The 26,019-nt window shown below is 41.4% G+C and overlaps 2 protein-coding genes across 4 annotated transcripts in view; one reads left to right on the top strand and one right to left on the bottom strand.

Moving 5' to 3' along the window:
• Positions 1 to 2,519: 2,519 nt before the first annotated feature.
• cd7al (cd7 antigen-like) lies at positions 2,520 to 16,029 on the top strand. Of its 3 annotated transcripts, none has more exons than XM_034188264.1 (5): positions 2,520 to 2,756; positions 10,672 to 11,025; positions 12,835 to 13,212; positions 14,472 to 14,575; positions 14,811 to 16,029. In XM_034188264.1, the coding sequence occupies exons 1-5, from the start codon at positions 2,696 to 2,698 to the stop codon at positions 15,012 to 15,014; spliced, it is 1,101 nt and encodes a 366-aa protein (XP_034044155.1). In that variant the 5' UTR covers positions 2,520 to 2,695; the 3' UTR covers positions 15,015 to 16,029. The 3 variants fall into 3 exon arrangements, with proteins under 3 accessions (XP_034044155.1, XP_034044152.1, XP_034044154.1); XM_034188261.1 differs by having other exon boundaries at positions 10,672 to 11,031; XM_034188263.1 differs by having other exon boundaries at positions 2,521 to 2,756; positions 10,672 to 11,028.
• A 6,344-nt stretch (positions 16,030 to 22,373) lies between these two features.
• Positions 22,374 to 26,019, bottom strand: part of tnrc6c2 (trinucleotide repeat containing adaptor 6C2) — a 37,444-nt gene continuing 33,798 nt past the window's right edge. The window contains exons 15-17 of the mRNA XM_034188260.1: positions 25,065 to 25,138; positions 23,798 to 23,937; positions 22,374 to 23,315 (exon numbers count right to left, since the gene is read on the bottom strand). Of these exons, the coding sequence (XP_034044151.1) occupies positions 22,958 to 23,315; positions 23,798 to 23,937; positions 25,065 to 25,138 (572 nt within the window). The 3' untranslated portion in view covers positions 22,374 to 22,957. The remainder of the gene's footprint in view (positions 23,316 to 23,797; positions 23,938 to 25,064; positions 25,139 to 26,019) is intronic.

Raw genomic sequence — 26,019 nt, 5'->3', positions numbered from 1 at the left:
TAACACCTAAACAGAAAAAAACAAGGTTACAATGGGCTAAGGAAAAGCAATTGTGGACTGTGGATGACTGGATGAAAGTCATATTCAGTGATGAATCTCAAATCTGCATTGGGCAAGGTGATGATGCTGGAACTTTTGTTTGGTGCCTTTCCAATGAGATTTATAAAGATGACTGCCTGAAGAGAACATGTAAATTTCCACAGTCATTGATGATATGGGGCTGCATGTCAGGTAAAGGCACTGGGGAGATGGCTGTCATTACATCATCAATAAATGCACAAGTTTATGTTGATATTTTGGACAATTGAAAGGATGTTTGGGGATGATGAAATCATTTTTCAAGATGATAATGCATCTTGCCATAGAGCAAAAACTGCAAAAACATTCCTTGCATAAAGACACATAGGGTCAATGTCAATGAGCAGATCTGATTCGATGCAGGTGTTAATTTGGGGGATGAAAATTTACAGGGTGATTCCATAATTTTTTCCTCAGAATTGAGTGATTCCATATTTTTTTTCCTCTGCTTGGTCTAAAAAAGTAACCGTTACTGACTGCCACAATCTTTTTTCTTGATTTCTTATAGTGTTTCTTAAAGCCAGAAAGTTGCCATTTGAAATGACTTTAGTTTTGTGTCATGTCTGTGATCTGCTTTTTTTCTACAAAATTAAACAACTGAATGAACATCCTCCGAGGCCGGTGATTCCATCATTTTTGCCAGGGGTTGTAGTATAATACTCATACCTTGCATATCAAAATGTTGCCTGTGTATTGCAAGGGCCGCCTATTTTGGGGCCCGCGGGCCACATTTGGGACACCCTCTCTTTGATGTGGTCGTCTTACTGCCCAGCTGACGTCTTTTGCACCTTGCTTAATTTCCATATATGACCATAATTTTAGATGTAGAAAACTGAGGCGCGTTGGAGTTCTTGTTATGGTCAGTCCTGTTTTTTTGACTGAACACTGCCATCTCGTGGTTACAGAGAAAAACGTTAAGAATGTGCAAGGTCTGTCTGGGGGCATTTTGTGATTTATAACTTAAAATGTTAACATCTAGTACTTGATGTGTTAAAATGTGCTGACATTTTTTATCAGTTTTCCATTAAGTGAAATTTTCACTTTTCATTCATCGTGTTGAGGAAAACTGTCTCTTGATTGATTCACCAACGGGACGGAAAGCCTACATCCTACATCCAGGGTCGATCCAGAGAGGCGACTGTGCGTGGGTTTGTTTAACGTGTGAATGTCGTTGCATGCCGACAAACACGATCTTTGACGGATTGTTAGCCAGACGATCGGGGTCTGAGGACCTGCTGTCCGCCGTCACAGCTGCTGGGTTACAAACCATCACCTCCTCCACCTGATCTGCCATTGAGGACCGGAGGTACATGAGGTATAGAGGATAAACCCTCCTCTGTACCACTTCATAATGAAGCTGTATAACTGGTGATACAAAATGCAAAACATGCACAATTTCTCCAGTCACAGCCACAGAAGCCTGTAACTTTGTCTGGGTGTCTTGGTGGCTTTTCTCACTCTTCTTCTTGCACAGTCACTCAGTTTTTGAGAACTGCACACAGATTTACCATAGAGTGCTATACTGTTTGTATTTCTTCATAACTGATGTAAATAAAGTCCAAGACATATTCAGTGACTTGGAAATGTTCATGTATCCATCCCCTGACTTGTCTGAAAAAAAAAACCAAACCAAAACTGGCAATAAAATTATAAGTATTATACCAAAGGGACTGATTTCTTATACAAACCATCATCTTGGCTTTTAATATTTGTAATTAATTTATATCAAGTTGTAGAGATTTGCTTTCAGTTTGAGTCTAAGGAAGATTATTTTAGAAATTTTTATATTGAGAAGCCTGATTTACTTTTTTTTATTTGAAATGCCAGAAACAAATTAAAATATGTGAAATACCAAGGGGCAGAATACTCTTGCAAGCCACTGATGTAGCATTAAAATTAATTTTTGGCCCATCCAGGGAAGAGTTAGGGCACTCCTCGTCTCTTGGTTGATAGGCGAACAAATTTGTCTCTTTTTTTTTGTGAAATAGGTGATCACACATAATATAAGAGAAGGCAAGGAAGCAAAAATGTGATGGGGGGGGCAAAAGTATGACAGACTGCATCATGCAATCTCCAGCTTTACCACTAGATGACACTAAATCTAACACTCTGTAGCTTTATTACACTTTGGAATCTTCACAGGTCCAACTTCTGAATTAAACTATCAAGTCTAGTGTTTGTACGAATGCAAATATTAACTAGCTTCAAACGTTTTGCTTTAACTTTAATTAGTTAGTTAAGCGTCCGCCTGCCCCCCCACTTCCCACCCAAGAGATGAGGATTCCAGTTGTAATTTGCACTGATTAATAGACAACAGTTGTGTGACGTGAAATTTGCCAGATTTGCTGCCAGAACTACAGTACTAATCTTTATCACCTTTTTAATTTTTGGGACTCTGTTTGGCCGTCAGAAGCAGCTTCAGTCTGATGATCATAAGTGCTGTTGCTATTTGCTTCCCTTTCTTTGTGTCTGGGGGTTTGAAGGTGGAGCCACATGGACTTCCCTTCAATCTCCTTCAGTTAACAAATCTTGTGTCACAGTAAGGTCCTCTGAAGTTGATACCGTGGCTTTTATGAGTACCATCTCTCAGGCTCTTGCTGTTTTCTGAGGAGCAAAGATGTTGCAGATCCAGAACCTGGTCTGTCTGTGGACTCTGTTCTTCACTCTCTGCAGCCAAAGTAAGTACTCTGGGTTTTTGAGGCTGCTGCTTTGATCGTTGCATTATTATTATTATTTTTTATTTTTGTTATTAATCAGACTCACTGTGTGGTTTCCGAACAACTTCATTCATGTGTTACAGGATCACCTTAGATTTGTTTGTGTTCATTGGTCTGAAACTGCAGCACAGTGGTTTCCTTCACACAGCTCTGGTCTGAATTTCCAGCACATCATTCAGAATACATTAAATATTGCAAAAGAAGATTTTTTTTAATAAACTGTTTAAAAAAAAGGTGGTGGGGGGGCAGAAGACATATTATTGACACTCAACTAATTTTTGGTTCCAGAAGCATTTTCAAGAATGTTGAAAATATTCCTTCTACTTGCCATTTTGTAGAGGATTCTTGTTCGTTTACTGGTAGTTTCTGGTACACTGATGTTGCTGTTAAACCACTTTGTGCTGCTGGATGTCCAGTTTGTACAGTTTTCCTGCTGAAAACCCAAAACTTTAAAATGCCTTGAGTCTTCTGGTTTTCTCAGAGCGTTGATTCCTTCAATGCCTCTCCAGTGCTGGAGGTGGCAAGTCAGCCCCACATCGTGAGAGAACCTCCGCTAGGCTTTTCTGTAGGTCAGGTGTTCTTTCCCTTAAGGGTGGGTAGGGGTGCACATAACTGGTGCTCATGTGCTAAAAATCATTGATGCACAGCAGACAGAAAGACATACTTTTCCTATAATCTGTCATTGCTTTCCTCCTACGAAGTGCTTCCTTTGTCTTTCCTGCTGTGCATAATTTATTTTCAGCATGCACAAGCACCATGAGCACCAGTTACAGTGAGGAAAATAAGTATTTGAACACCCTGCGATTTTGCAAGTTCTCCCACTTAGAAATCATAGAGAGAGCTCTTAGGTGCATGTCCACTGTGAGAGACATAATCTAAAAAAAAATCCAGAAATCACAATGTATGATTTTTTTTTTATTTATTTATTTATTTGTATGTTACTGCTGCAAATAAGTATTTGAACACCTGTGAAAATCAATGTTAATATTTGGTACAGTAGCCTTTGTTTGCAATTACAGAGGTCAAACGTTTCCTGTAGTTTTTCACCGTGTTTTCACACACTGCAGCAGGGATTTTGGTCCACTCCTCCATACAGATCTTCTCCAAATCTTTCAGGTTTGGAGCTTCAGCTCCCTCCAAAGATTTTCTATTGAGTTCAGGTCTGGGGACTGGCCAGGCCACTCCAGGACCTTGAAATGCTTCTTACGGAGCCCCTCCTTAGTTGCCCTGGCTGTGTGTTTGGGGTCATTGTCATGCTGGAAGACCCAGCCATGACCCATCTTCAATGCTCTTATTGAGGGAAGAAGGTTGTTTGCCAAAATCTTGCAATACATGACCCCATCCATCCTCTCTTCAATACAGTGCAGTCGTCCTGTCCCCTTTGCAGAAGAGTACCCCCAGAGTATGATGTTTCCACCCCCATGCTTCACGGTTGGGATGGTTTTCTTGGGGTTGTTCTCATCCTCTAAACATGGTAAGTGGAGTTGATCCCAAAAAGCTCTATTCTGGTCTCATCTGACCACATGACCTTCTCCCATGCCTCCTCTGGATCATCCAGATGGTCACTGGTGAACTTCAAACGGGCCTAGACATGTGCTGGCTTGAGCAGGGGGACCTTGCTGCCCTGCAGGATTTTAAACCATGACAGCATCATGTGTTAGTAATGTAATCTTTGTGACTGTGGTCCCAGCTCTCTTCAGGTCATTGACCAGGTCCTCCTGTGTAGTTCTGAGCTTTCTCAGAATCATCCTTACCCCACAAAGTGAGATCTTGCATGGAATCCCAGACCGAGGGAGACTGACAGTCATCTTGTGTTTCTTCCACTTTCTAATAAATAATCATAAAATAATCATAACAGTTGTTGTCTTCTACCAAGCTGCTTGTCTGTTGTCCTGTAGTCCATCCTTGTGCAGGTCTACAGTTTTAGTGTTGTCTGGTGTCCTTAGACAGCTCTTTGGTCTTGGTTATGGTGGTCAGGTTGGAGTGTGATTTAATGAGTGTGTGAACAGGTGTCTTTTATACAGGTAACAAGTTCAAACAGGTGCAAATTAATACAGGCAAAGTGTGCAGAATAAGAGGGCTTCTTAAAGAAAAATTTACAGGTCTGTGTGAGCCAGAATTCTTGCTGGTTGGTAGGGGGTCAGATACTTATTTTATGCAATAAAATGCAAATTAATTATTTAAAAATCATACATTGTGATTTCCGGATTTTTTTTTTTTTTTTTTTAAGATTATGTCTCTCACAGTGGACATGCAGCTAAGATGAAAATTTCAGACCCCTGCATGATTTCTAAGTGGGAGAACTTGCAAAATCGCAGGGTGTTCAAATACTTATTTTCCTCACTGTATGTGCATGCCTGCTTATGGGCTCATTATGTCATCTACAAATTATTAAATGTCTACAGTCTGCAGAACATCATCTCAGAAAGAATGGAGTAGCTATGAAATTTTTTGCAAAGTTTTTCCACCGTTGACTTTTTCCGACTTGGTTTTGTGGGTGGCGTGTGGTTTGGGCTGAAAGACCCACTCCAGATTGCTCCGGAGCTCTTTAGATGTCGTGTTTTTTTCCCCCATTATTGAAACTAAGCTTCACAGACGTATCCCACTGAGTTACGTCCTAAATAAGATGCAACTGGGCTTTTTGGAAGTAGTGGGATATCATCTTTTGACTTGGGTCTATGCTGTATTGATTTAGAACTCCAACAGAACTCACAGACTAACTGGTGTCGCAGACCGAACGGTCCCCCCCTAAAAATCGGTCCGCCCTGCCTTCACTGCGCATGTGTTATTTTGGACCACAGCAGTGTCATTTCTGAGTGTCAGCTGCCGTTCACTGATTATCGCCTCATTTCTGCTGCACTCCAGTCATCATCTGTCTCAGTAACAGATATCTGAAGCTTTTGTACAACAATTATTTCCACATAAATTCAGCATTATTTCATCATAAAAGGGGGCAATCAGAGCGCAGCTGGCCTGCTGTGGCACCTATGTCATTTCAGAACGTCAGTAGCGACTCACCGATTATCGCCTCATCTCTGCTTAAAACGACTTCATTTCTGCATAAAAATGACTTTAGAATGATTTAAGAGGTTTTATTTTGCCACCTGATGGTTAATAATCACATTATTCCCTTTGATCACTTTGAGTGTAGACAGTCAGACTCAGACGAGCTGCTGCATGCACAGAGAAGGCGCAGCGGACCAATTTTTAAGGGGGGGAGCCTTCGGTCAGCAACACCAGCTATATTATGGGATTGTAAGTGGCAAACTGAAAACACTCACAGTAAACCGCTTCTTCCTGCCGCTGTAAGTCCCTTTGGCTGATCCCTTGTTTTCACTTGGAGTCACCACAGCAGATCCCAGATGGATCTGCATGTTGACTTGGCACGTTTTAAGCCAGATGCCCTTCCTGGTGCAACTCCATAATACATGTGGAATGTGGTGGGTTTTGAACCAGGAACCTTCTGAACTGAAAGCATGCTCACTTAACCGCTTGGCTAGCACCCCTATCCTGCTTCTTGCCACCACTTAACACAAGAAAATGTCACTGAATATGTCTGGTAGGATGGAGGGGATCCTTACAGTAGTAAACGTGTGCACATTTACCTCATTAATGACTGATTATTCAGTTCGCCGCTTACCTCACCCACACTCTGGTCCAGCAGAGAAAGTAAAATTGGTACTAAGATGTTGGATTTTATCTAATTTTTCTCCTTTTTTTAGGAGTTTTCTTTGAGTAAGTGTTTAATGATCGATTGTTTCTTTAAAACTAGATGTAGTGGTTGTTAGAGGAGGTCACGCAACAGTGAGTTGTAGTCTTACACACCTCTCTGCAGCTTCTCTCCCCCTGCCATCCCCTCATTACCCCATCCCCGTAGAGACGGTGCCTGCTCCCAGACTACCAATAACCAGCAAAAATCTATTTAAGCATAAAAATTCAAAAAGAAAAAATAATATAGCACCTTCAACTGCACCACAGACTAAAACAGTTAAATGTGGTCTATTAAACATTAGGTCTCTCTCTTCTAAGTCCCTGTTGGTAAATGATATAATAATTGATCAACATATTGATTTATTCTGCCTAACAGAAACCTGGTTACAGCAGGATGAATATGTTAGTTTAAATGAGTCAACACCCCCGAGTCACACTAACTGTCAGAATGCTCGTAGCACGGGCCGGGGTGGAGGATTAGCAGCAATCTTCCATTCCAGCTTATTAATTAATCCAAAACCCAGACAGAGCTTTAATTCATTTGAAAGCTTGTCTCTTAGTCTTGTCCATCCAAATTGGAAGTCCCAAAAACCAGTTTTATTTGTTATTATCTATCGTCCACCTGGTCGTTACTGTGAGTTTCTCTGTGAATTTTCAGACCTTTTGTCTGACTTAGTGCTTAGCTCAGATAAGATAATTATAGTGGGCGATTTTAACATCCACACAGATGCTGAGAATGACAGCCTCAACACTGCATTTAATCTATTATTAGACTCTATTGGCTTTGCTCAAAAAGTAAATGAGTCCACCCACCACTTTAATCATATCTTAGATCTTGTTCTGACTTATGGTATGGAAATAGAAGACTTAACAGTATTCCCTGATAACTCCCTTCTGTCTGATCATTTCTTAATAACATTTACATTTACTCTGATGGACTACCCAGCAGTGGGGAATAAGTTTCATTACACTAGAAGTCTTTCAGAAAGCGCTGTAACTAGGTTTAAGGATATGATTCCTTCTTTATGTTCTCTAATGCCATATACCAACACAGTGCAGAGTAGCTACCTAAACTCTGTAAGGGAGATAGAGTATCTCGTCAATAGTTTTACATCCTCATTGAAGACAACTTTGGATGCTGTAGCTCCTCTGAAAAAGAGAGCTTTAAATCAGAAGTGTCTGACTCCGTGGTATAACTCACAAACTCGTAGCTTAAAGCAGATAACCCGTAAGTTGGAGAGGAAATGGCGTCTCACTAATTTAGAAGATCTTCACTTAGCCTGGAAAAAGAGTCTGTTGCTCTATAAAAAAGCCCTTCGTAAAGCTAGGACATCTTTCTACTCATCACTAATTGAAGAAAATAAGAACAACCCCAGGTTTCTTTTCAGCACTGTAGCCAGGCTGACAAAGAGTCAGAGCTCTATTGAGCTGAGTATTCCATTAACTTTAACTAGTAATGACTTCATGACTTTCTTTGCTAACAAAATTTTAACTATTAGAGAAAAAATTACTCATAACCATCCCAAAGACGTATCGTTATCTTTGGCTGCTTTCAGTGATGCCGGTATTTGGTTAGACTCTTTCTCTCCGATTGTTCTGTCTGAGTTATTCTCATTAGTTACTTCATCCAAACCATCAACATGTTTATTAGACCCCATTCCTACCAGGCTGCTCAAGGAAGCCCTACCATTATTTAATGCTTCGATCTTAAATATGATCAATCTATCTTTGTTAGTTGGCTATGTACCACAGGCTTTTAAGGTGGCAGTAATTAAACCATTACTTAAAAAGCCATCACTTGACCCAGCTATCTTAGCTAATTATAGGCCAATCTCCAACCTTCCTTTTCTCTCAAAAATTCTTGAAAGGGTAGTTGTAAAACAGCTAACTGATCATCTGCAGAGGAATGGTCTATTTGAAGAGTTTCAGTCAGGTTTTAGAATTCATCATAGTACAGAAACAGCATTAGTGAAGGTTACAAATGATCTTCTTATGGCCTCGGACAGTGGACTCATCTCTGTGCTTGTTCTGTTAGATCTCAGTGCTGCTTTTGATACTGTTGACCATAAAATTTTATTACAGAGATTAGAGCATGCCATAGGTATTAAAGGCACTGCGCTGCGGTGGTTTGAATCATATTTGTCTAATAGATTACAATTTGTTCATGTAAATGGGGAATCTTCTTCACAGACTAAAGTTAATTATGGAGTTCCACAAGGTTCTGTGCTAGGACCAATTTTATTCACTTTATACATGCTTCCCTTAGGCAGTATTATTAGACGGTATTGCTTAAATTTTCATTGTTACGCAGATGATACCCAGCTTTATCTATCCATGAAGCCAGAGGACACACACCAATTAGCTAAACTGCAGGATTGTCTTACAGACATAAAGACATGGATGACCTCTAATTTCCTGCTTTTAAACTCAGATAAAACTGAAGTTATTGTACTTGGCCCCACAAATCTTAGAAACATGGTGTCTAACCAGATCCTTACTCTGGATGGCATTACCCTGACCTCTAGTAATACTGTGAGAAATCTTGGAGTCATTTTTGATCAGGATATGTCATTCAAAGTGCATATTAAACAAATATGTAGGACTGCTTTTTTGCATTTACGCAATATCTCTAAAATCAGAAAGGTCTTGTCTCAGAGTGATGCTGAAAAACTAATTCATGCATTTATTTCCTCTAGGCTGGACTATTGTAATTCATTATTATCAGGTTGTCCTAAAAGTTCCCTAAAAAGCCTTCAGTTAATTCAAAATGCTGCAGCTAGAGTACTGACGGGGACTAGAAGGAGAGAGCATATCTCACCCATATTGGCCTCTCTTCATTGGCTTCCTGTTAATTCTAGAATAGAATTTAAAATTCTTCTTCTTACTTATAAGGTTTTGAATAATCAGGTCCCATCTTATCTTAGGGACCTCGTAGTACCATATTACCCCAATAGAGCGCTTCGCTCTCAGACTGCAGGCTTACTTGTAGTTCCTAGGGTTTGTAAGAGTAGAATGGGAGGCAGAGCCTTCAGCTTTCAGGCTCCTCTCCTGTGGAACCAGCTCCCAATTCAGATCAGGGAGACAGACACCCTCTCTACTTTTAAGATTAGGCTTAAAACTTTCCTTTTTGCTAAAGCTTATAGTTAGGGCTGGATCAGGTGACCCTGAACCATCCCTTAGTTATGCTGCTATAGACGTAGACTGCTGGGGGGTTCCCATGATGCACTGTTTCTTTTTCTTTTTGCTCTGTATGCACCACTCTGCATTTAATCATTAGTGATCGATCTCTGCTCCCCTCCACAGCATGTCTTTTTCCTGGTTCTCTCCCTCAGCCCCAACCAGTCCCAGCAGAAGACTGCCCCTCCCTGAGCCTGGTTCTGCTGGAGGTTTCTTCCTGTTAAAAGGGAGTTTTTCCTTCCCACTGTAGCCAAGTGCTTGCTCACAGGGGGTCGTTTTGACCGTTGGGGTTTTACATAATTATTGTATGGCCTTGCCTTACAATATAAAGCGCCTTGGGGCAACTGTTTGTTGTGATTTGGCGCTATATAAAAAAAAATTGATTGATTGATTGATTGACGTCATGGCTAAACTGGTCTGTTCAGTTATGTAGCAATGTTTCTGTTTTGTATAATGCCACCATATTGCAGTTTGGTGTCATTACACCTGAAACATCAACTGCAATATTATATCTGCTCTACATCGAGCAGGTAGTTTGATGGGATGAGGAGATGAGTTACCACTGTGTGGACTTGGGCTTGATTCCTGGTCACACTACCTGTCTGTATCCTTGGAGATGGTATCTGCATTGTCCCAGTCCACCCAGCTGTAAATGGGACCAGCCTTAGTTGGTGAAGTAACCTAATAGTCCTCAAGGCCTATATAGGATTTAATGGTACTTCTTCTGTGATTAAAAAAAACATTGGTCCAACTCCTATGGGTTGTTGGAAGAGTCCAGTGGGAGGTAGCAGTCACATCTCATTACACCTGTGCACATTGTGCCTGTGCTACACTGGCTGCTGTTAACTTAAACAGGAGCTGAACACCTCTGTGAATGTACACAGGATATGTTTTTCACACTCAGACTGACAGTGTTTCTAAAATGTCATTTAAAAAAAAGTCAAACTACCCTTTAGTGTGATGTGTTTCCTTTCTTGTTTGTGCCCAGCATGGTGTCACATCGAGTTCTTGGAGAAGCGTGAGGGTGAGTCTGTGGTCCTCCCCTGTCTGGCCGAGCAGAGCAACTCCTCACCCATCGCTGTCACCCTGAAGCGCAGCTGGCGGCGTCACACCAACGTGCTCTTCATGTACAGCAACAGCAAGTTCAGTGTGCACAACCAAGAGGATGAAGGTCGCATCAGTGTCAGTGGTGACCCGAGCAGTCGCAGTCTGAATGTCACCATCAGCCAGCTGAGAGCAGGCGACACTGACCGATACTACTGCGAGTTTGTGGAGGAAGTGCCTTCATCTTTGGACATAAAAAAACGGGGCAAGATGGAATTCTTCCTGCTTGTTGTTGTTGGTGGTGGTGAGTATATGTTTTTTTTTTTTCTTTTTATTAAAAAAAAATCCATGCTCTGTCAAATCCAAGAAAACGTTTTTAAAATCTTACATTGAGGAGGAAAAATATTTAACCATCATATGTTGGTAAACATGTTGCCTCTAAAATGCGATGACTCTTGAACTCAGATGCAAATTGGATGACATCTTGGAGCAGATGCGTGCCTTGCAGTTGAAGTTGAAGATTTCACAGGCCGGTGAATATTCTTAATTCATAATTGGGAATATTCTTAATTCATAAGAATCATAAGTGTTTTTCACTGCTCAAACCACAACACTACAGGCTTATCAAGCCTGAAGGTCAAATTGCCCGACTGTTTTTCCTCCAGAGGAATGTCTTCGGCCTGGGGATCATTTGGCTGTTTCTTATCTCAACTCACAAAGAAAATAAACTGCTTTTCACAGGAGTGAAGCATGCTCCATTCCCTCCCCACACCCCCCTCCTATCCCCCATCAAACACTCCCCACTCTGGCGTCTGCTCACGTCATTCCTTTCCCCTTCTGCGGGGGCGGTGCAGTTTTAGCTGCAGCCCCCGTTCCTCCCCCCAAGCTCGGCGGCGCATCTCAGGATTGCTGCGTGGCCTTCACCCACTTGCCTCAATTCGGATAACAGACTTCTTCAAACGTAGTGCACATAAACAATGTCAAATGTGTATGTGCTGTCTTTAATTCTATTATGGTAAACAAGTAATAATTGTGGACTAATTAATTTAAAAGGAGCCCTTTTTGGGCATCAGTTTAGCTTCTAGCTTGGTACTTTCTACCAGCACTGCCTTAGAATTGTGTGAGGATGTTTAATTTGAAGCAGTCTCTATATTTGGGTGATTCTTAGACTACAGGCACTTATGTCCTTTGATCATATTGTATGAAAAACAGAAAAAAGGGGAAATTTCACACTTATCTTTAAAATTAAAGTGTTTTAAGAAATTTGTTCTAGTAGTCTGTGATGATTTTTTCACCTTTTTTCAGCATCATTATATGCAAATATTGCCGTTTTGTGCTTGTCCCACACCCAGACTTTTGATCTTCAGTGATAAAAATGAATTGTAAAAAAACGTTTTTTCTAATGTTTTAAAATATCTCTGAATAAAATATCAGTAAAATAATCAAAACGTCATACAACTGTTGCGATTTTTTTAAACAAAATGTAGTTGTCCCACACTATTGCCGTAATTTCCACCACAACACTGTAATGTCCCTTTAAACAGTTTGTATGAAAGATTGTTTGGGTAGTTTCTATGGAGATAAACAGTGACATCAGAGCACATGTATATAGCGCCAAATCACAACAAACAGTTGCCCCAAGGCACTTTATATTGTAAAGCAATGGTGTGGTGGAAATTACATTTACAAGGCCAATAGTGCCCGTAGTTAAAGAATCACCCATTTAATGGTAAAATGTTTCTAATAATGGACTGTGCAGTTTGAGCCTTTTAAGTTTTTGTCTGTAAAGGTGAAGTGTTGACTCCTTAGTTCCTTAAATGTTCCGGATGTGTTGCAGTCTTTCTGATCTCTTATCTGGAGACCCAAGACGCTCATTGCACTTTTTGTTCACTTTTGAGTGTTCTACCACAGGTTCCTCATAATTGCTCAATGTCCCGCTGCTTCCTCTGTGTGTGTGCAAAATCCTGCTTGTGTCATCACCAGGGGCATCACTGGAAGGGAACATTTCGGAAATAATGCTGTAATCTTTAGCATGTTATTGACTAATTTTGAGGAAGCCCTAATGTTGATCACATGCAATCTTTTTTTTTCTCTTTACCTTCTGGAGATGCTCCTGACTCAGTCGACATAAAGGGGGTGGAGGTGTGTGCCGGGGACTCTGCTCTGCTCCTCTGTCTTCCCCCACATGGGGCGGGCACAGCTGTGGAGGGGGTGAGTCTGAAACGGCAGCGAGGCCAAGCACCCATGGAGGTGTTGTATGACTCCAAGCAGCACCACAGCACCCCGTCTCCATCCTCCTCACTGTTCCCTGCAGAGAGGATCCGGCTGTCCTCGGCACCCGGCCCCACCGGCATCACCTACAGCCTCACCGTGCAGCAGCTGCAGCCGGGCGACAGTGGCCTGTACAGCTGCCAGCTGCTGCACTCAGGCACACCCGACACCAGCAGCAGCCTTGGGAAACAAGTGTACTTTGTGTCTGTGCAAGGTGGGACTTTATCACCATGTAACATCCAAAATCCCCAACCCCCCACGTTTCCATGTCGGTGTCAATCAGCAGACTGTTTATTTTGGTTAATGCAGAATATCAAGTACTTCTGTTAATACAGTAATTGATGTAGAGGGCATTCAGAGAGCGCACACACCTCCACCGAGGTCCAACTACCTGTTGACATTTTCCATTTATCTCTGTTTCTTTATGACTTTGTTAGTCCTTTGATCTCATGTGACATTCTTACTTGCTGGCCTTTGATCCTAACTGATCGCCTTTTTCTCTGCTTGACCTTGACCCTCTACTTGTCACTCATGTTTGATCTTTGGTTCTCTCATTCTCATCACTGACAACTGACCCTTGACTCTGATCTCTCATTATTGACCCTGACCTTATATCTTAATTACTAAACTTTGATCCCCATCACTCATCGTTGATCCAGAATGCTACTCTTTGATCTTCACCAACGAGATTATGATTTAGTTAGATTTGTCTGGCTGTTGCTTTGTGTAATCAGGATGGATTTTTACCGTTGATTCTGTGGTTCAGCTGTCAAGATCAAAGGCCTACATCTCCACTGGTTTTCATCAAAATGTATTTATGGCCTTTTGAGATATCCTGCTGACAAACAGCCACAAAAATGTCCTCCTTAGTGGAGGTTAAATTATGTCATAAATCTTAGTCAAAAACTCACATTTATGAAAAAAAAAAAAGTGTCTTCTCTGAGATTGTTCTCCGAATAAACCTTTATTATTTTTTTTGTCGTCATGGAAGCACATCGCTTGACTTTTTTTCAAGGAAGCTCAATTCTTGCATACAAAATCCACAATAGTGCAATGGCTTTAAATGTCATGCGGATTTTGATGATTTGAGACAAGTTTAAACTGACTCATGAGATTTTCCTTTTCTGTGTCTGGATCTGTTGCTCTTATCAAACTGACCCAACATTTGCTATAAAAGTGGAACACGTTTCGGCATTTATCTGTTGAACTTAACATAAAGCAGAAGTCTGATGGTGACAGATTTTACCTCAAAGTCAGAAACCATAGTGAGGAAGTTGGGTTCAGTGGTCTGTGCAGCATCCTCTGGCCTCACTGCAACTTGTTTCTTTCCAACCACGAGTTTTTGCACAATGTGAGCTGTTTGTCTTTTCTTCGTCCTCTCACAGTAATCGATCACAGCTGTGCGCTTTGGGGTAGAGTAGCCTGGTGGTTTCTCACTGGTTCTTCACATTGTGTCCATGTGTTCTCCTGCAGGAGGTCCATGCAGTTGCTCCCGCTACTCCTTCCTGCTGTACGTTCTCTCTGCAGCTGTGGCCATCCTCTTCGTCCTCCTTGTAGTACTGGTGCTCATTTGTCGTGTGAGTTATCTGTTTGAATGCCATATTTCACTTTTTTTGTTGTTTTTTTTTTTTAAAAGGTATGAGATTGGGACAGGTAGTTGTTTTCCTCTGAAACTAACTTCCCCCTCCGCTCCTCCCGTCAGTTTAATTTGTTGTGGTCTGACTGCAATTTGTTTTTCAACAGGAAGTAGCAGGTGTGTTGACTCGGTTTGTGCTCCTCTCTGATTGGTTTCGCTCTTGTGTTGACTATTAGGCCAAAGGTCGCCACACTGGCAAAGCACACGTCCAAGCTCCAATCTACGAGGAGATGTCCGGGGTGCAGCCTCTCAGATCCAAACTGGTTTCTCATCTGGAGGAAACAGATGGTTCAGTGTACAGAAACTGCAGTGTGAAGAAACCCTGTCTAGAGAACCATTACGAAACTCCCATCAGCTCCACAGGCAACAACCAGAAATGAAACTTTGGAGCTTCTCACGATCATTATAGCATGAATTCGTGCAGCTTCAGAAAACCCGCTAGACTCGGACATCACGTAGCACCCTGGAGACTCACAGTTTCCCTGCTATAGCTTGTTTGTAACACCAAGTTCAGACCACATGACTGACCTCCATCGTACTGTGACGCCGTCACATTGATCCTGAAAAACTCGGATTCATACAGAAACCTGTCATATGTTAAAGATCTAAAACAGTGTTACTGTATTTTAGATATTTTTTCTTACAGCTGTAAGGTTCTGACATCATCGTTGGTCAGTTATCTTTTATATACGATACTGGACAAAACTTTGAGATTGTCCTTGTGGAACTGGAGTTGCCACAAAACAGCATCTGTTGTAAACTCAAGTCCAAAATTACTGCAGCAACTCCAAACAGGAGCAACCGAAAGACACTGCAAAGATTGTAGGCACAAATTTGCCTAAAATGTAAAAACTTATTAAATCTTAGCAAAGATTTTTTTTTATATAAATTAGTTTAAAAAAATTACCACTTTCAACCCATTTTATTTGATGATTGGCAGCTTTTTCTTCTTACACACTCAAGTGGATGCTTACAAAAACATTGTTTATTGTTTTTAAAATTAAAATTAAGGATTGTAGTTTGATAAGTGATTCGTTTGAGCTGGTGAAAAAAAAAGACCCCACATCAGCCTTTTGTTGAAAGGTGAATATTTGGACATTTTGATTTTAGCTGAACCAGTGGTGATGAAACAGTTATGAGTTACAGTCACACTATACTTTTAATGCTCCTTTCCCCCAAATTAGAGATATAGTCCCCTCCCATAATATTTCTGCTTATTTGATGTGATTAAAGATATGACTGTTGTCCACTTTCAGCTTTAATCCAATGGGTTGAGCAGAAAATGAAGCATTAAAATGTAGCATCACCCTTTTTAGATTTACAACCAATGTTAATTCACTCCTGATTTCACTGTGCCCCCCCCCCCACACACACACACATTCTTGTTCAGATTAACATATACAGTAAAATATATGACACCATTAGTATTCAAGGTGTTGTACTGTGCATTTAGTGTGCATCATGAACCTGTAACGGGTACTGTTTTATTTAAAAATATTTTGTAAAACACTGGACACCTAGTTCTCATTTGGGACCACAGACAAAAAGTTACTTATTTTTATTACTCAAGTTATTATTAGAGATCTTTGTTATTGGTACAATATCTCAGAATAACTAACTTGTGCTGTTATTTTGTAGCCTGTAATTCTACGATGGATGTAGTCTATTTGACTTTATTGCTCTACTCAAATACTGAACATTACTGTAGAAACATGACTTGCTACAATCCTTTTAATGTCCTTTTCAGTAAAGCTTTGTATAATTTGTCAAACTCTCTCAAATTAGTGCAGATGAATACTGAAGACTCTTAAGTATACCTCTGATACTTTTACTGCTGTGCAATAAACAGGCCTATTGCCAATTACATTATTTACTGGTTTGGCACGTGTAACAAAAAATACTTAGACATCTATTTCACAAAATGTTCTCCAATCCTCATGAAATTTGTTTGAGTTATTGCTCTAAAATGCTGGAGAATGCAGTTCAGAGCACGTGGAACCCCTCGAGGATCACTTTTCCTCAGATTTCTGTTACTGAACCACATCCCTGTATGTGAAATTAGCATTGTAAACCAACAACAAAAAAAGCCACAAAGCTGACAAAGAACAAGTAAATATAGCCACAACACCTACCCCTTAAAAAAAAGCCACAAACAAAAAATAAGAGCACAAAATTTCTCAAGAACCAGGTCCACATTGCAAGACAAAAACAGCAAGTTAGATGAAGGAAAAGCTGAGACGCCTACTAACAGACAAGAAAATTTGTATTTTATTAATATAGTCCGAAAGAAGCTCCATAAATCATGGAAACATTTCCCCCCGGTGCATGTCCTTAATCACATTCTATGAGGGAAAAAAAAACAAACAAAAAACAAACAAACATTAAAAGCCACAACTTTGTATCTGTTACAATTTTTTTTTTTGTTTTAAGTAAATACAAAGTACCCCATCTGGCCCTCCTCCCCTTAAAAAAAAGCCTCATGTTTTTAAAATCTTTTTTTTTTTTTTTAGAAACGAGCCACAGTGCTTTCGCAGAAGGATAAGCGCTCATTGGTTAAGGATTACACAGCATGGCGACACAATGACAGTTTTTGCTAAAACATTATATGGCGACGACAATAAGGGGGAGGGGGTATAAAACGAGAACCCGACATCCAACCCTGAACCCCAGATTTTGAGTCTATAAACACCCACTGTACACCAGCGGGATCTAGACTGTCCCGCCCGCCTGTGCATAGATCATGATGCTTTAAAAACAAAGAATAGCTTCATTCATCCACTTCAACCTGTGAAAACCATCTTGCTTTCACGTTACTGCTAAAGACAAACAGGAGAACTGATTTAAGAAACATTGCATGACAGAAACTTAAAGAACAAGTCTAATGCATTTGTCATTTTCTACCTTTCTGACAATCTTGTTTAAATGTAAAGCAATTTTTTTATTTAGGTTTCACATGTAAAGCACTCCACTTTATTCAAAGTTGATTCTCAGTCTTATTTGGTAAATATGTAACTTGCTACAAACTTTGTGTTTTTAAGAAACAATGGTACGCTATATTTTATAAACTCAACCTTCAGTGCTTGCTTGAACTTTTTTTCTCCCCCAAACAAATATTAAACTTAAATGATGGAGTTGGTATTTCTGTAACCCTGGCCTTCCTGAGACATAATCCACATCTTTTACAAGTGTGCAAGATAGTGAGCAAACTGCGTTGCTTACAAAAAAAGGTCACAAAACACAGTACAGTCTGTCAACACAAAAATTACAATTACTGCGGGGGGGGGGGGGGGGGGGGGGGGGGAACAAAAAAACGCTGACCAATCCCAGAGTTGTGAAAGTAGCATAAATCTTCATTTTGCAAGAGTTTTAAGATCCCTATTCAATGGAAGATGAACTTTTTTCAACATTCCTGTTATAGAATTAAATTTTTTTCTACTACAGACAAACAAAATGCTTGTAAACGACAGGTGGCTTCTGCAAAACAAGAAGATAGGCACCTCAGAAACAAGTCAACAAACTCCTCCCACACTTGATCCCTTTCCATTTGTCCATGACATTAAATAGGGATTACTAGTCCTTCTACAAGCTAGCTATGGCCACAGTTTTTTTTTTTTTTTTTTACTTTTTTGTACATTTATGTTTTTAGATTTTTTTTCCTATAATTTTTTTTTTTTTTTTTTAGAATTTGAAGGGGGGAAAATGGTGTAATTATTGGTGGATAATTATTGGATTATTTCACAATAAAAGCCACTATAAAGTTTCTTTTTTTTACAGATAGAATGAGGAAAAAAAAAATCTATTAAATCCTTGAGTAAACATGTACACATGAATTGTCATTGTGTCCCCTCCGTACATATAGTCGTTTCTCTACAATTAGCTGAGTGAGGGGTAGCAGACACTCAGTGCAACTTTAGAAGAAAATGTCCATCAGAAAAAAAATGTAAAATACAGAAGTGGAACATAACAGTAGGCAGTATGCCTCATACGTGCACATTCATACAAACACTTCACACAGCTACGATGACATCTGCATTTTCAGATTTCATATTAATGTGAAACATTTTATTTTTGATAATCTCTAAAAGCCCCTACGTGTACCGGTCAGACTGAGAAAACAAACAAAAGGAAATTACTGACTTCACATTACGTTATTGGCATTTTATGATTCAAGTATTTGCATTTGTTTTGATATGTTTGTGATTTGACCAGGAGATTCAAGTTGGGCTTTTAGACAGGCTAATTAACAAATACACACAATGACGTGCATATCCAACGCCACGTACTAAAGACATCGCTTCCAATCGATCAAGTATCAGTTCACGCCCAACCAGAATGCTTTCCTTCATTTCGCTTATTTGCAGGGGAAACTACATATTGCTCTTTTGTCAGTTGTGTTTATCCAAACCAAAAGTTTGAAAGGTTACGATCCAAGAAGTGTGTAGAGTTGACACTACGCGCCGTGTTTGCAGTACATATGTGGACATGTACACCGTCATCTGCAGAGAGGAGAGCCTCTCAGTGCTGGTGCAGCATGGGAAATCCCGCTTCGGGGTTGGGGTTCTCCGGTGAGTACAGGATGCTGGGAGGTCCTCGGCTGTTGGGTCTGTCTGAGCTTGGATCAAGGCAGTTACAGAAACAGGCAATAGTGATTTTTGCTTGTGTGCTGTAGGACTAAGTCCTGTAAGGTAGCCTTTTCCTGTTTTTTTCTTTTTGTTGTTTTTTTTTTAAAGACTTTGTACATCTTGAAATGTGCCCCTCCCCTCACAGAGTGAGGCTGTTACACTGGGGGCCCCCAATCCGTGTGGGTCCGTGGAAATGTACAGTTCAGTGGGCCTGCTTTGAGCAGGACACAAACATAAAAACATGATAAATACAGCATCCACAAAAAAAAGGCACCCCAGCCACCGGGTCTACTCCTTTAGACGCGGCCGACCGGAGACGTTTCAGCTTGAAGTGCAGAGATTTTACATATTATAGAGCTTTTTTTCTTTCTTTCTTTCTTTTCCTCTTCCCATTTACATTTTTTAGCATTTTTTCAAGATTTTTATGTCAAACATCTTAAAAATGACATTTAAAATGTGATTTCATTTTTGGTTTTAAAAAAATATGTACCCGGGATTACCCATCATCAACTGTGCACTGTAGCAAACTGGAACCCCCTCCCCCCCAAAAACAGAGTGAAGATTTTCTCCTTAGCACGAGGAAATCCTCACAAAAAAAAAAACGAACAAACCTCAGTCACTTAAGGGTCTTTTTCTCATTGTGTGACCACTGCCGTCCCCCACTGCACCCTCTGCAAAGGTTATTAAAGCTCCTCCAAACAGGGAACACGTGCGCTCTATAAAGTATGACACAGCAAATTTCAATTGGCACAATGAGTTGGCATGTTTTATATGCAAAAACAAGCCTTGAAAGCAGGGCTCACCGCCCCCCACCTGCACGTTCTCCACATGTACCTGCTGCAACCACATGCGATTGATTAAGTGTGGCGCTGGATTGGCTGAACACGCATGACTTGGTTCATGAGCAGTGAGTGGGGCAGGGACAGCTGGAAAACAGGCAGGTGTGCTTCCGGAGCAGGGCTGGTGATCCCACTGACAAGAGTTTGTTCTGAGCCGTGGAGGCGTACAGTCAATACGTGCTGATGTGAAGACTTTGCTCTCACAGTACACATACGGAGAGCTACGTCTCATACTTGGTATCGACTCCCCTACCCTGAGATCAAACTGGACAGAAGCGTCATCAGCGCACAGATGAAATCCTGCCGACAGGAAAGTGTTTAAAAATACAACAGTGTTCTGGAGGCTGTTCTCTGGAGAGAACATGTGGGAGGTACAAAAGTTGGGGTCTGCTCTGGGAGGCGCGCTCACTGGGGCCCCCGGCTGCGAGTCTTTTGCATAGAAACAAATCCAGGGGCTTGTTGGTGCCGGATCGAGGGAGGGCTACTGGGTCTGGGTGAGGTGGAGGAGGTTTTAGCGTAGCAGCTAGGCAAAGGGTGAGGAGGGGGACAGTCTGCGGCCAGGCGGCGCAGCTTGGAGCGACAAATACCCCCGTGTGACAAGCCTTAAACACGTCTGAAAATACTACCTAGAAGTAGTACAGAATACTGTCAAAACAAAACTATGCTAGATTTTAAAACAAATAGACAATCAATAACGGTCTGTAGTATTGATCCTCATTTTGCATTCAATACACAGGATGAACATACAGAGGCACCTCTGACCAAAGTGTTTCTGCATATAAACAGTGAAGGGCAAAGTTCAGCAGCCAGTATTTTTGAAGACCACTGCATGTAGACAAAAACAAGGCAAAAAAAAAAAGTCCAATGATCATTTAAAGGAAAAAAGTACACTGGTAAAAATTCCAGAAATATGACTATTACATCTTCCAGCTAAAGTGATCTTTGTGTCAAAGAATTGAGAGGTGGGACAGCAGCAGGGTCACGCACCTTCCCTGCAACTGAGCTATGATTGGTCAGTCTGATGGGGAGGGGGTGTTTTCTCACCAGAGAAGGGTCAAGTGGAGCTTGGTGCCAGCCCAGGAGGAAGTGCTGCAGAGAGGCACTCAGTGGACACGCCCCCTCGCCACCCTACTCTGACTGACGGACTGTCCGGCGGGTGTCGGAGACAGAGAGGTGTCAGCTGCTGTTCCGAGAACAAGGCTTAACATTTGGAGTAACAGTGATATCCACCTTGATAATGTTCAGAGACTGCAGTTCTCCCCCCAAAGTCACGCTTCCATTTCCCTTTGTCCTGCTACCACAGGGACAACGCTGCACGTTTCCACGGAACAGATACAGCACGTATGAGAGCATTTTCTTTTGCTCTTTTGATTTATTGGATTGCAGTTGAAGCGATAAGTGCTTTGATAAAAACCCTCTGAATGTATAAAGGTTTTCTGTTTGTACAGTACCAGATGTGAGAACACTAATAGGTCTACTGCATGAGGAGGAACCCCTCTTATTTGGTATTGGGCCAGGTACCCACAACCTTTCAATCCTGCTGTGGCTTCAGTCTCTGCTGGGTGTGGCTGTGACACGCAGAGAGGAAGTGTGTACGGTCATGTAACCAGTTTCAGTACAGTTTCCTGCATACACAGTTCAACAGCTGCTTCTTCCTCTCTGCAGTTTTCCCAACAGTTTCAGGGGACTGGGTGGGGGCAGGGTGCCTGGTGATAATCCAAGTTCTGAACAGGTTTTTGAAGTGCCATCACCCTTCGCTGCAACAAGCAAAAAAGAAAAAAGTTGCTCCGGTGGACATGGAGTATGGATGGTATAAGAGTATTTATGGTGTATATTGCACAATGTAACTGTCAAATCGTTTATTCTTTAAGTCCACAACCCGGCAGATATGCAAGAAACCAGAGCACCAGCCGGTGCCTCGGCTCCGAGGTGAAGCTTCAACTTCTGAGCAGAAGGAGCTGGATTTTTAGCGGTGCAGCCGGCTGTACACACTCACATATGCAGCAAAGTTCGCAAATATTCTCTCAGCTTATATGTTGTGATCGATTAAAAAAAAAAAATAATACATTTTGGGTCTAAACCCACAAAAAGTAAGAAAACAGCTGCATCAACCCCTTTGAGAAGACAAAATGATGAAGCTGATTATTGGTGGGACCAGTCAGCGTGGTCAGGCCTTCTTACTGCCCAGTGATGTCACTGGTTGTGGTCCTGGTGCCACCTGCTGGCTCGGAGGTGAAACTGTGCAAGACTTCAATCGTTTCTTCAGATAGAAAACAAATTTTTAAAAGGCGGCTTGGAAAGGACCTGGGCCAGTGAGCACTTAAGGCTAATTTTAGTGCTGAAAAACAAATGTTAACATAGCTAGTAAAGGTCACTGAACAACATCATTGGCCACTGGACGTGCTGGGAATGTTCACTCTTATGTTGGGATTTTTTTTTTTTCCTCTTTTTTTGGGGGGGGGGGGGGGGGGGGGTGTCAGGTGGCAGCTTTGATTGCTTCTCCTTGAAACACTTCGCGCAGAACGTCATGGATACTTAAAGAACATAAAACTAAGAACACTTGAAAAGCTTTCGTTGTGTTGTGTCTCATATCACTTTTGTTTTGTAGGGTCCGTTTCAATAATTCCAAAGAAAACAAAACAAAATAGAAGTTCAAGAGCGAAACGGAAGAACTGGAACCTGCAGTCTGTGTGGTCGGGGTTCCAGGTTTCTGATCCACCATTCACAGTTAAAAGCAATTTAAAGTGATACTGATTATCGCCACATGATTTGCTCGTGTTTTGATCCTGTTTATTTTTTTCGCAGCCAATCCTCCGCGATGTGGTGGTAGTAGGTTGGTGGTTGGTGTAGTGAGGAGTCCTCCTACATGGACTCTCCGCTCAGCAGGTCTCCAGGAAGCAGGGTGTTAATGGGGGTTGGGCTGCCGATTACACGGGTGTCCTCTCTGCTCGGGGGTCCCCACAGACTGGAATACTGGGGCACGCCGCTCCACAGCAGGTCCCCTCCGCTGGCTTTTCCTCCTCCACTGCCGCCACCACCGCTGCTCCACTGGCCAACTGAGTGTGTCTGTGCGGTTACGCTAATACGGTTTTGATTGGTTCCTGGATTAGCCTGCCAGCTAGTGGTAGTCACCCCTAGCGACTGGCCTTGTGCAAAGAAGCGATTCACCTCCTCCTCGCCAGCAAACTCCGCCAGGATGGTGGTGTTCCCAAGCACACACCTTGCAGGAAAGGATGGAAGAGAAGATTTGACAATGAAACATGAAGCCTGGTCCATTCTGTGGCATTTACAATGACAAGTAGGTCCCATATCATGCACTGTGTTTCCACGGCAACCAGCGAGAGTCACTGCGACTATCACTTACAGTTTAAAATAGATTTCTTAAGCACCACAGTTAGTTTGAATATCTGCGCCTGGTATTTCTATAATTTCACTGATTAGTGCAAGTGTGACTAATATTGCTGTACAGCTGACACCATCACATGACTCCTCCCCACTTCTTCCATGTGACTAGTCAGACACCAACATATCTGCTCACTTCTACCAACAACAAAACCTTGAGATTCAAGATTTCTGTCTCAACAGTGACTGTGTGTGCATCACTAAACAACTACAGCTAATATTTCCCGTCTAATGGTTCCGTTCCTGATGCACAAAAACAAAAAAATGAAGGTAAATTTTCTGTCTTTGATGCAGTCTTACATGTGCAGAGACTTCTGAGCCTTGGCGGCCTCATCCTTGGAGCTGTAGCGTACCACGGCGTTACCCTGGGTCAGGTTTAGATGGAATGTGATCAGGGGGCCGTGCTGCATGCACAAGGTCCGCAGAGTCGAACCATCAATCTGGATTACAAACAAGTAAAAATAATAATAATAATAATACATTTCATCAGTTCTTATTCATCAACTGTGGCTCCAAGTCCAGCTTTGGTTTTCCAATTGTTGCATTTCTTGTAGTTAGCATACTTGCCAACATTTTACATTACTAACGCGGGACAATATAGTAATATTTTTCACAAGCTGTCCCCCTATCATGAAAATATCTTGTTTTTATTTGGTTGTCTTAATTTAATTCCTTGACCCCAAAAATCTACATTTAGACACCTAGATCACAAATATAGCTGTAATATAAGCAAAAATATTTAAAATCTTTGATTTCGTGGTGGCCATGTTGGATTTTTGGTCAAAGATTTTCACAACCCCCCCCCCCCCCCCCCCCCCCCCCCCCCCCCCACACACACACACACATTTATACAGGTGAAAATCAGTGGTGGCCACAGCTAACCAAAAAGTTTGGCTATTGACTCCGGTACACTATCAGCTACTGACAAGCCAGTTATTAATTTAAGTACCACCAACGCCAACCAGTGATGAATGAAGGCTCATTTCCCATCATGCCTTTTGGCATGTGCGTGTGTTCAAACCTTCAGAATTAGCGCATTATTTTAAGAAAAGCTAATCCGCTAACAAAAAGTTAGCTTCGCTAATTAGCGGTTAGCGGAACTGTGCCCACCACTGATAAAAATATGCCAAATATCAATTTCACAGTGGCCATCTTGGATTTAGCCCTCTGGTGGAGTTACCCCAAACTTTTAAGAGGTAGGGCTTATATTCTTTAATATCATCCAGTCATCTAAAAACCATCTTCAAAACTTGCTGAGGAAACAATGGTCATGGGCTCAATGGGATGGTCCTCCAATAATCAGTGCATAGGACAAAAATCAGCAAAGAAATTAAGAATACATTTAGTGAACTGAATAGTTGTTTTTATTTATTTATTTACTTACATCTGTTCAATAAGCAGATACTTTGCTAATATTTTAAAAACCATCAAACTGCATCATTAAATGTGTGATATGCCAACGGTTGTGCTGCAATCACATTGTGGTTGCAGTGGAGCAAGAACTACTTATAGTACAACAGCCTCTGCATGATAACTGTGTAGTGTGACACATAATAGAGTTACGCACTTGTGGAGTGAGATTCCTCAGCACCAGCCAGCTGGTGGTTCTGTTGGAGCTGTCTGTACTCCAGGTGGTACCCTCTGTAACAACGCAGACAATATTTAGAATTATTACTAGTATACTGCCCGTGGAATTTCACAGGAACTGCCTTATGATGTGATCGGCGCACTGGTCAAAGTTGACACATGATGGTGTGTGCTGATGTTCTTTTAACACCAAAACATTAACATTTACAGCAACTGTTGGTCTGACCGGCCGTTTTCTCGAGTCTCATCTTTGACTCACTGCAGCAACATATCAAATTATCATTACTACAACATACCTGTCAACTCCCCCGATATCGTCGGGAGTCTCCCAATTTGGAGAGTTTCTCCCGACCTCCCAATTCATGTTTAAAATCTCCCGATATCAAAGTTAACCAGTGAGCACTGCTGAGAGACAAACAGCGGAAAGCATCAAGACCCTCTGCGGGGCCGCTGATTCTGTAAAACGAAGATATTTGTCTAGCTGTTTAACTGTGACTACAACAAACTAAATCGCATACTGTGTGGCGGCAGGCAGGCAGACGCCACTGTTATCTCCATGAGTGCGTGCTCCAGAGGACAGCAGCAGCTTTACAGGCAGAGGGTCTTCTGTGCATGATCACCCCTCATTCAAATGCTTCAAGCGAAAGAACTTCCTTCATGGTTTGCAAGATTGTAACAAAAAAACAGAACAGACTTAGCCAATGACACTGCGTGTACTCTTTTTAGCTCTATCTGTACGCTAATCACCTGTTTTTACACTGTCCCATTCCATTATGTTTTATTTATTCAACAGTGAATATAGTTTTGTCTATTTGATTCTTTTACTTCTTATAGAAGTGTTTTTTTCCCTTGTTGGTACAGCAGCACCACATCAAATTCCTTGTATGTGCAAATTCACATGGCAACAAGAGCAATCAGAGATTTCTGATGTCCGC

Source organism: Thalassophryne amazonica, chromosome 15 (genome assembly GCF_902500255.1).
Source record: "Thalassophryne amazonica chromosome 15, fThaAma1.1, whole genome shotgun sequence".
In the NCBI taxonomy this organism is placed as follows: Eukaryota; Metazoa; Chordata; class Actinopteri; order Batrachoidiformes; family Batrachoididae; genus Thalassophryne; species Thalassophryne amazonica.
The sequence above is the reverse complement of the archived record's forward strand: the minus strand, read 5'-3'. Positions and strand labels throughout refer to the sequence as shown.